This window comes from Vicugna pacos, chromosome 28 (genome assembly GCF_048564905.1).
Source record: "Vicugna pacos chromosome 28, VicPac4, whole genome shotgun sequence".
Taxonomy (NCBI): Eukaryota; Metazoa; Chordata; class Mammalia; order Artiodactyla; family Camelidae; genus Vicugna; species Vicugna pacos.
In genome coordinates, this window is record NC_133014.1 from 2597978 (window position 1) to 2608996 (window position 11019).

The 11019-nt window shown below is 46.3% G+C and overlaps 1 protein-coding gene across 1 annotated transcript in view; it reads right to left on the reverse strand.

The window, feature by feature from the left end:
* Positions 1-4321, reverse strand: part of LOC102530506 (E3 SUMO-protein ligase RanBP2) — a 51214-nt gene extending 46893 nt beyond the window's left edge. Inside the window, exon 1 of the mRNA XM_072951213.1 lies at positions 4133-4321. Within this exon, the coding sequence (XP_072807314.1) occupies positions 4133-4204 (72 nt within the window). The 5' untranslated portion in view covers positions 4205-4321. The remainder of the gene's footprint in view (positions 1-4132) is intronic.
* Positions 4322-11019: the final 6698 nt, after the last annotated feature.

An 11019-nucleotide genomic window follows, 5' to 3' on the forward strand; every position in this document is an offset into this window, starting at 1 on the left:
TGAAAAGTTTTAGAAATAGACAGTGGTGAAGGTTAAACATCACTAACGCAACTGAGTTATATACCTTAAAGTTATTAAAATGGCAAATTTTGTTATACATAGTTTACCACAATTTAAAACATCAATCATACACTGAAACTCTTTAAACTGTACACTTTAAATGGGTGAATTGTACAGTATATAAATTACTCTCCATAAAGGTGTTGAAAACATACTTACTTTCATGTCAAAATAGTGACTTACACCCAGAAAGTCATTCCATATGATCTCAGTATGACAATATTTACTGTACATCCATAGCAGGATATATTCTAAAACTATAAACAATGTTAAACTTTAGGATTCTTAAATATCTGAGAAAACAAATCAAGAAGGACAGAACTGTAGTTAGTAAGAAATACTTTAAAAAGCAAAGAAAGGAATACATCAGAATTTGGTACACAGCCTTCCTTCCCCAAACCCATGAATTCATGAATTTATAAGACAGGAGGATGTTTACGACAATAGTAATACACAACATTCAAACTGGCACTGACAGGAACGCAGCTCCCCCCACACTTTTTAAAACAGACTTCCACAAGGTACAATGTCAACACATCACAGAAAAATCAACACCATAACCCATTTTGCTCCCAACTACCTCACTAAAGAGGACTATCTTCAGATGATTAAACAATTATTAAAGACTAATACACAGAATCACAAAATTTAGGGGAAACGTGATACTCTTCTGTCTCTAGTCTCCTCATTTTATGAGGGGAGAGCCCAGGTGGGTTCAGTGCCTTGTGAAGGACACACAGCGAGAAAGGAGCACACAGGACAGCCCCTGGCTGGGCCAGTGCTGCTTCCCATGACACGTCATGCCACTGTGAGCAAATACTTGAATTCACTTTAGCTGCTAAGTCTGGAGAACTGCTGTGGGGCTGAAAACAGCACATTCAGACCTCAAGAGATGCCACATGACCCTTCAACTTACACAGCCCCCTGACTCCGCCTCTTGCATACATCCCCTGTAAAAACCTGAAGTAAATAGGTTTGTTCTAGTATAAACTGGTGGGTTCCAAACTTATGGAGTCCTGACAAGGGTGAGGGAAAGGGGGATAAGCAACATTTAGGTACTGAACAGTGTGTTCCCACTCCCCTTTGCTGGGAAGATTAGGTTAAAAAACATCTCTCAAAAAATACAACAGAGGACACAAATAAGAGACAAAAATTTGGATGATCAAGTCAGAACCAACTTTCAATTACTAAGAACGTCAGAAAAATAAGAGGGAAAAAAAAAGCAAGAGAGAAGAAAAGCTCGAAGAAATAACATAAAAAATGTCCCACACGGAAAGAAATGAGCTTGTCAATTGAAACTTCCAGAAAACCTGTAAGCTATTCAGAACTAAAAATCACATCACACTTCTAACAGTACAATTCAAAAATGAAGCAGTGCTCTCAAAATTGAGGAAAAAATTATTTCAAACCTAGAATCTGATAACCAATCGATTAGGTAAAGACATTCTTGAGACATACGATGTTTAAAAAAAAAATTCCCATCGATTCCTACTCAAAGCAAACTGGAGATTGTGCTACACCAAAACAGTGGACACGAGTTACAGGAAACCAAGAGTTTAACACCAGAAAAGAGGTGAAAGGAATTCTCAAGATGATGATACAGGAAAGCCCAGTAGCACAGCTGTGTAGCAAAGAGAAGCAGCAACTGGCCCAAGGAGGAGCAATCAGACAAGAGTAATCCAGAAGGAAGACTCTTTAAAAAAATTTTTTTAAGCTAAAATTGGTGGATTGTGCAACCTATCTGTTAACACTTGAGAGTCTGAATTGAATTTGGGTACAGAATTAGTAATATATCAAAGGAAACAAAACAAACCAAAAAATAGAGCAATTATTATTAACTCTGGGGGAAAAAAACTATAAAGGTGGCTCAAATGCAAAAATATTTACCTTCCCATAATTATATAAACACTAGATAATAATTTAACTAAAATTTGCAATAACATAACTGGAAATATGAGGGTGAAAATAAATATATCTGTGAACAGATTTGGAGGAACTGAGTTGAAAGCCAATAAAAAGTGTCTAAAATCGGGAAAAGTAGATAAAGAAAAATACAGTTGACCATTGAACAAAGCAGGGGTTAGTAACACTGACTCCCTGGCAGTAGAAAATTCACACAGACTTGCAGCCAGTCCCCTGTACACAGGGTTCCTCTACAGTCTTGGCTCCTCTGTACCCAAGTTTCCACATCCTCAGACTCACAACACTGGGTTGTACAGTACTACAGTCCGTATTTACTGAAAAAAACCCACACAGGAGTAGACCTGTGCTGTTCAAACCCATGTTGTTCGAGGGTCCCTGTATATACATATGTTAGAAGTATATACGTATGTTCAGAAGTATGAAGCACAGGTGTCAATGCTAGAACAACTAAGAGCTGTCAAGTTGCCCCTGAGAAGCAGGAAATCAGAAGTGAGGAATAGGAAGCCAACTAGACAGAACTCTAAGAAAACTAAATAGAAGCCATCTGGGAAAAAAACTAAAGAAACGTAAGTGACACTTTCACCAAAGGCAAAAGCAGGCATGAAAGAGTAGAAAATGGCCAAAGCAAAAAGGAGAGGAACAAACGACAGCACAATGGAGGCCTGGAAAGACAGGAGACTGTGGCCCCATCACTGCCCCTAGAACTCGGACATCCTGGTAAGTCAGTTCACTCACAGCCAGTCTCTGCCAAACTGGGCACCACGTCAACACCAGTCTCTTTCTACTCCTCACAGCCACTGCCTCTGCTTCACCCAGACCCACGCTAAAAGAATACGGTCACAGGCTCCTAAGTCATCACTTGCTAATGTTCCACTGAAGTCCCAGGTTCTAAAGCAAATGATTTCCCCCTGTTTGAAGGAGAACATCTCATTAGAATAATACTCTCTATGGAGAGGTGGCTGTAGCTCAGTGGTAGAGCGCATCCTTAGCATACACGAGGTCCTGGGTTTAATCCCCAGCACTTCCATTTAAAATAATAGTAATACTCTTTATAAATACAAAATAGGTGGCCAAAAAAAACCCCAAAACCTTTAAAGTCTTGTCCTCACCCTTCTTCATTTGATAGAAAAGTTTTGTTCAAAGAACATTCTAACTCCTGTCTAGACAGTGGTTCTAAACCTTTTGAGAATCCGGGTCCCCACCAAGAATTTCATAAAAGCTACAGATCTGCTTTAGAAAATAAAAGTCTATCAATTTCAAGAGTACAGAGACATTAAACAAAGCCCTGTTTTAGACTCTGGTACCACGTTTGTATTTACGACTATGCCAGCAGTTTGAAATTACAAAGTTTGTAGGCACCCTTCTCTCCTGTGAAGGAATGGCCTGTAACCTACTCCTCTATTTCTAAATGAAAACCACACGCACTGCCGGAATCCCGCCGCACCACCACTCCGACCCTGGGCGAGTATCTTTAATCTCTGCAGGTCTCCATACCCGCAGGGTCGCTGGGAGCGGGAAGATAACACGTGCCCAGTGGGCGGTGAAAGACGCGCAGACTCTGCCACGATAGCCATGACTGTCCGTGCGCTTCCCCTTTTAATTCCCTGAAAAACCTCTGGCCCGAGCCCAGAATGCCACACTCACGGAGCGCTGACCGTGCGCCGAGCACTGCCCTGCGTGTCTAACACTGCCGGTCCGAGGACAGACGCCCTAACTCCGCCCTGCGCGCCCCACGCCCCACAGCCTGCGAGCCGGCAGTGACTCAGGATCCAGCGCCCACCCCGGTCACCCAGCACGCGGCCCACCTCGGAGAAGGAAAAGCGCCCTAGGAGGCCTCTCGGAAGGCTGGAAGGCCTACCCCACGAGCAAGGCCCGGCAGGAAACCTAGAATCCCCAAGACTCCGCCGAAAAGCGAAAAGCCTGTAAAGGCCGCGTCCAAAGCGGAGTGTGAGGGCCGGCGAGGAGCCCGGGCCGTGGGCGCAGCGGGGCCGCCGAGACGCCGAGGAGAAAGAAAAGGAGAAGGAGAAGCAGGGAGCGCCGCGCCAACGCCCGCCGCCTCCCCACCCCCCGCCCGCCAGCCCGGCCGCGCCTCGGCCGGAGCCATGGCGCCGCCAGCCCGCCCGGAGGCCGCACGCCCCGGCCGGCTCACCTCTCGGGGCGATGGGGCGGAGCCCTGCACCGAGGCGATGTACCGCTCCACGTCGGCCTTGCTGCGCCTCATCGCGCCGCCGACCGGACTCCGAGCGCGGGACGCCAGCGCCGAGGCCGCAGGGGCCGCCGTCTCGGGAGCGCAGTGCTCGAAGGTCCGTGACGCAGCGCCGTCGCCGGCGAGGGGCTGACGCGCGTGCGTGCGTGCGTGCTGCGTCAGCACTGTGCGCCGCGCAAGTCCCGCGGGCGCCGGCGCTGGCGCTCGGAGACGACTGCGCTTGCGCGGCGCGGGCCCCGGCGCGCGGGAACGCGAAGCTCGCGGGTTGTGACGCGGTGAAAGCGCGCGGCGAGACGGCGGGCCGAGAGGGCCCGCGTCCGGAAGGGAGTTAGCTCCGCGCCCGTCGTCTGCGTCTTCCAAGTCGTCAAGTGCCTTCTTTCGGAACTTGAGTTTCTAAGTCTTTAGTTTAAAACGATTTCACAAAGTGTTTCCAGTTTAAAGAAAGCGCGCCCGTGTGCACTGGACGTCGGCAGTTTACGGTTGTGGATGATTTGTGTCCTCCTGTTTTAACAGACGAAATACGGTTTTCTCCAGCGCTTGTAATTAACCTGGCCGCTTCCAGGCTTTCCCCATTGCTTGTCCCTTATTTTCTACAATGGACGATACTGCCTCTCCAAGGAGGGCCCTCCAGGCTGTCCGTTTTGTTTCAGTCCCGTCCGCTAACCTGGGGCGGGACAGGAGTCCGCTCGCTCCAGCCTCCGGGGGGCCCTGCGGGAACCCGGCTCCCGTGGAAACCGCGCGTTTGCCTTGGAGAGGGCGGGGTAGCAGAGCCGTGGCGACAGGGAGCACCGCCCTGATCAGCTCCTTTCCTGGCACTTCACTCTGGTGACGCCCTTGATTCTCCTGACAGCTTCCTGAGGGCACTGTTACTAACGTGCTCGGCTTTGCAGGTCAGGAGACCCAGGGAGGGAGCACGCTGCCTTTTTCCCAGAGACTCTTACCTAGCACGTGTACCACCACCAGTCTGTTTTAGTTGAATATACTGAAAAGGAGGAGGCCAAAGAGAAAAGCTTGAGGAACTCAAAAGGCTTTTTCTTAAGTACATTTATTAAGCTTTGTAATCTCAGTTTTTACCTAGTGGAAAGATGAGCTGCCCTTCTGGGCTTGGAAAACAGACTTTCTCCATGAAGATGTGTGTTCTGGCCCAGGTCTTTTTTCGCAGCACGGACCAGTTCCATCCAAACATTCTCACAAGTAATCACCCTTTCCTGGAATGACACAGTAGCTATAAATTCTCCATAAGGAACACCTCAGCGGTGGGATGCCTTCCACTGTACCGGCCACCACTCCTGCTGACGCATTGCAAATGTAAATGCCATTCAGGTGAGAGTTGAATCCACAGACATACCTGGCTTATAACATTTTTCATTGGCCACCATTTCATCTGATTAACCTGAGTCCTCACCTCTGATTTAATTGAACTGTATTTGATACCTTGAAATAGCCTATAATGAAAAAGAATATGAAAAGGGATATCCATACGTATAACTGAATCACTGTGCACCAGAAACTAAGTGTTGTAAACTGACTGTACTTTAACAATGGAAAAAGAACGCCAGAAACAGGAAGTACCAACATGACTGCTTTTTGCCACCGACGTTGTCTTTTGTTCTTGCCCATAATTAAGTTTCCATTTTAAAACTGTTGCTTTGATTGCATCTGTGAAAATAGTCTTTTGTACTTGGGGCACTGACTTCCCTTCAACCTCCCCTGCCTTCGGGGTGCAGAAATGTCTCTTCCCTGTCAACTGAAGAGGAATCACATGGTAGCTCAGCCCAGCCCTGCCTGGAATCCTGGAGGCCAAGCTCGCACACACCTGTAAATTAAGGAATGTGTGTACACACGCATGTACATGGCTCTGTATGTAGACACTTGTATGTATATGTATATAAGTGCACGTGCTTTTGTACGTACGAGTGTGCAAATTGAAGCCCTTTACTCAGTGCTGCCCAGGATAAATATAATGTGACCCAACATACAATTTAAAATTCTCTAGAAGCCGCACTTTAAAAAGTAAGAAGGAACAGGTGAATAAATTTTAATAATTATGATTATAATTATGTAATTATAATTATTTAACCCACTATGTTTAAAACATAATTTCAACATGCAATTAATATAAACAGATTGTTAGTAAGCGATCTTACATTCTTTTTTCTGTACCAAGCATTCACAATCTGGTCTATGGAAATTGAATCTGTGTTTAGATTTCATAAAATGTAGGGTGGGAAAAAATAGATTCATTTACCCAAGTTGTTCCAGACATACCTGGAAGTTGTCAATAACCGAAATGCTTATCAAGCTTTACATTTTAAATTAATTAAAATTTAATCGAGTTAAAAATTCAGCTGCTCAGCTGAATGCACTCGCTCCATTTCAAGTACTCGAGTGCCCTGTGTGTTTGGTGTGTTGTGCAGCGAAGCTCTGAACAGTTCTAGTGCTTCTTGTTTAGATGGCGAACTTAAAGAGAACAGGTTGTGTTGGAGAACGGTATTACGTGTAGCAGTCAGTGCCGCTGTCAGAAATGCCAAAAAGTACAGCATCTCAGAAGCTAGAACAAAAGCTCTGAGGAGAGAATAATCGACAGCATAACAACGCTGCAGAGAGGTCAGGAAAGGTGACTGAGATAAATTCTTTAGACTTGTGTAGGCCCCTGTCTGAAAGCTCTAGAGAATAGCCATAGGTTGAACTGATAAACAAGCTGTGAGGAATGTCACGTATCCAGGCTGGTAAGAAATGGCCTACTTAATGTATCCAGTATGGATGGCTGGATAGCCAGTGACGGGTGAGATCCTCAGAGAAGGACAACCTAAGACAGGCACAGCCGGCTGGACAAGAGATGGCCTACTTAATGAAGTTTCCTGATGAACTCTGATGAACTTTCAAACAATCTGTCCTTTATCATGTAATATCCTGTGCTTTACTGCAGGAGCTTGGGGACCTAAATAGCTTAAGATTATTAACATTGTTATAACTTAGGTGATATGTGAGGCATCGTGCATATCCTATATAAACCCTTTTCTAAGAATCAATAAACAGAGAACTGCTTCACTTCTTTCCACACGGTGTTCGTGTGTACATGATACTGCGCCACCGACAACTTGCTTCCTGAAAGTTGGTTTTTGAAAGAAATGGTGCAGGCAAAAACCAGCCTGCAAACAGCTGAGGGCTTAGGTGGTAAAGAAATGAGGTACAGTCATAATTACTATCTTTTTAATAGAACTGATGCTGGTATTTGGGGTAAATAATCATATAGAAAAATGACCCGTTTGGGGTGTGTGTAGTTTTATGAATTTTAAGACATGCATAGATTTGTGTAATCACAACCACAGTTAGGATGCAGCTGATTCCATCACCCCCCAACCTGGGTCAGGTGACGGCATTAGAGTCACGCCCTGCACTTGTCCCTTGCCCTGATTCCACACTGTAGTTTTGTCTCTTCAAGAATATCTTATGGATGGAATCATACAGTGTTTTGATACTGGCTTCTTTCACTCAGCGTAATGCCTGTGAAATTCATCCAAGTTTTTGCATAATCACTAGTTCATTCTTTGCCATTGCTGAGTAATATTCCACAGTGTGAACGTACCACGGGGTTATCCATTTACCAGCTGTAGGGCATTTGGGTTGTTAGTTTCTGGTGATTCTGAGAACAGAGCTGCTGTAAACATTTGTATACATGTTTTTCAGTGAGCACAAGTTTTCATTTCTTTAGGGCAAGGGTTTGCAAACAAAGTCCTATGTGTGGGCTGGTTCCCTGTTTTTGCAAACGAAAATTTCCCGCAACACGGCCATGCCCATTTGTTTATGTGGTGTCCTATGGCTGTTTTGTGCTCCAGTGACAGAGTTGAATAGTTAGTTGTGACAGAGACCTGTGTCCTGTAAGCCTAAAATATTTATTATCTGGTCCTTTAAGGATAACTTTGCTCACACCTGTTCTAAAGTAAAGATTCAGGTGTGGGACTGTTGGGCCCCATGGTGGGTGTTATGTGTAACTTTAGGAAACTGTCAATATGTTTTGTAGGGCGGCCATCTCAGTCTGCATTCCCAGCAGGGACGTGTGAGAAATCTGATTGCTCTGCACCTTAGTCATCACTTGGTATTGTCAGTATTGTTACATTTAAGCCATCTAAAAAGTGTGTAGCAGGACTGCACATGGTTTTGTAGCCAAGCAGGAGCCTCTGGGGCCTTCCCAGGACAACCCCACCCCCCTGTCCTTCACCTGCCTCTTGTCTGTAGACCTTCTCTGAGTTCCAAAGAATAAACTGAATCAGAGAAATGAAAAAATACAAAAACAAAGGAAAACTGTCAAGCAAGACAAAATAATGATAGTTTAGCCATTAAACAAAATCAAAGACCTTTAGTTCCTCCTGAAGGTTATAGATAATATTCTGAGTCACGTCCCTGGAGCTGTTTTGCAGACACTGAAACCCCCACCAGCTGGAAGGAGTTAACTGTGTTGTCCACAAACACAGGGACCCCAGATAGGTGGGAAGCAGAAAGTTGATGATGTTGACCCCTGATGACCATGCCACTGACCAATCAGAACAATGTCTGGTGCTGCTCATGCACCCCTCAGCCCCCTCCCTCCTCTGTTGTTAAAAACCTTTCCCTGAAAGCCTGCAGGGGCTTCAGATTTTTTAAGCACCAGCTGCTCGGGCTCCTTGCTTGGCATCTGCAGTAAATGCTGTACCTTCCTTCACCACAACCTGGGGTCAGTAGACTGGCTTTACTGACTGTGGGCGAATGGGCCCAAGTGTCATTCAGTAGCAGTTTTATTTTAGCCCCTATTAGGTAATATTGTTGAAGATTCTCTCATAGGCACATTTGCCCTCAGTAACTCTTGTTTGGTAAACTCTTTTGTCTTATTTGTTGCCTATATTTTAATTAGGCTATTTGTTGTGATAAAATAAAACCTACATTTTAAGGCAGAATAAGAACATTTAAGCACACGTGGAATGTTCTCCAGCAGAGACCACATGCCAGGGCATGAGACAAGCCTCAGCACGTGTAAAAGGACTGAAATCATATGAAGTATGTTTTCTCACAACAATAGAATGAAATTAGGAATCAGTTACAGAGAGAGGTGAGACTTACAAATACGTGCAAATTAACAACCAACTTCTAAATAACCACTGAGTCAAAGGAGGAGTCACAAGGGAAACTAGAAAGTACCTTGAGATGAATGAAAATAAAGATGTTAACATGATCTGTCACCGCATGTGTGAGTCCCAGGGGCCAGTTGGGGCCGGGGGGCGCTGCTGGCTCTGAGCTGAAAAGTTACGATAGCTTCATGGAATGCTTGAAACTGGTTAAGGGCAGAGTGCACTTTGCCAAGGATCCAGCAGTCGCTGCGCGCCTCCTGCGAGCGGCAAGGAGGCTGTGGAGCCAACCGCCCAGGGGGAACACAGATACACACAGTGTCTAACAGCCAGGGAGTCAGAGGTATGAGTGGAGGGTTAGTTAAGAGGAAAGGAAGAGTGCTGGTTTTGCTTGGAGAAGTGATGAAGTGTTCTAAAATGTGTTGGATTTGTGCTGAGTCTCAAAAGTGAGAAGGGTATATGTGTTTCAGGAGGGCAGGTGACAATATGGGAAAGACATTCAACCCTGTGTGATGGGCACTGGCAGTTGGGAGAAAACAGGCACCACAGGCTGGGACCTGCTGGCCCAGTGCACCAAACCCAGGTCACAAAGCAGGAGCGAGTGAGTGATGGGTGCCTGGAGGTCAGGGCAGAGGGAGGGCAGCTTGGCGGCGGGCAGGGGCTGGGTTTGAGAGTACTCTGCTTGGGGGACACGTGGAGGTTGTCGGGAGGGAAGGAGAGAAGTCAGCTGGACGTTAGCTGAGAAGCCTGGACAGACGGTGACCCCACTAAGGGAAACGGAGAAAACGGGAAATGGAAGAGGGCCTAGGTCACCCACCCTTTCCCGGCCCCTCCTGGCCACTACCTGGCATCCTCCTCTGGAGTCCAGCTCTGGGAAAACTCCCCTCCCCCTCCGCGGGAGGAGGGTGCTGTGGTCCTGCAGACCCTACGCTCGCTTGTCCCATGACGGCGTCCACGTGGTGCTGGAGCTTCCCATCCCTTCTGCTTGGGGAGGAGGGAAGGAAGACTGCACCTGCCCAGGTGAGGAAAAGGGGTGCAGGGCTGGGATTAGTCAGCCGGGAAGGATGCAGCGCCTGGGGCACCGGCAGTGAGCGCACCACACACAGCGGCCCCGGCTGCCTGAGTGATGTGAAGGGAGGCATCCCCCCACCCCAGAACTAAAACAGATCAGAATTTACAGTGAACAGTGGGAAGACTCCTCCTGCAGTCCAAGGGTTCCAAGGTTTGCCTCATTCACAGTAACCTTACCATTTTCAGCCATACATATAAAGGTTCTCTGATATATTCAAGAATACCTGAATTTTTCACCCCCTACCCCAGAGTAACAGTAGAAACGTGGACACACTACGTGGATTCTGGTAGTGCCACTTCTCAGCGGTGCAACCCCAAAGGCCAACATAGCATCACACCCTGTGCTGTCAAGGAGCTGGTGGTGTCAGGATTAAATGACAGTGTCACCTGCAAAGAAGCCGCTCTGTGAACCCAGAGGATGTCTGACATTTCTACGGGGACTTACATATAGAGCTACTTACATACAGTGTTCCAGGAGAAAACTACACACAGTAAAAGCTTGAAAGGGCCTTTTGTGGGGGAAGTATAGCTCAGTGGTAGAGTGCATGCTTTGCACACACAAGGTCCCAGTATCTTCATTAAAAAAATTTTTTTAAATAAGTAAGTAAAACTAATACCCTCGCCAAAAGCTTTAAAAAGTAAATGAAAATCTAAGCA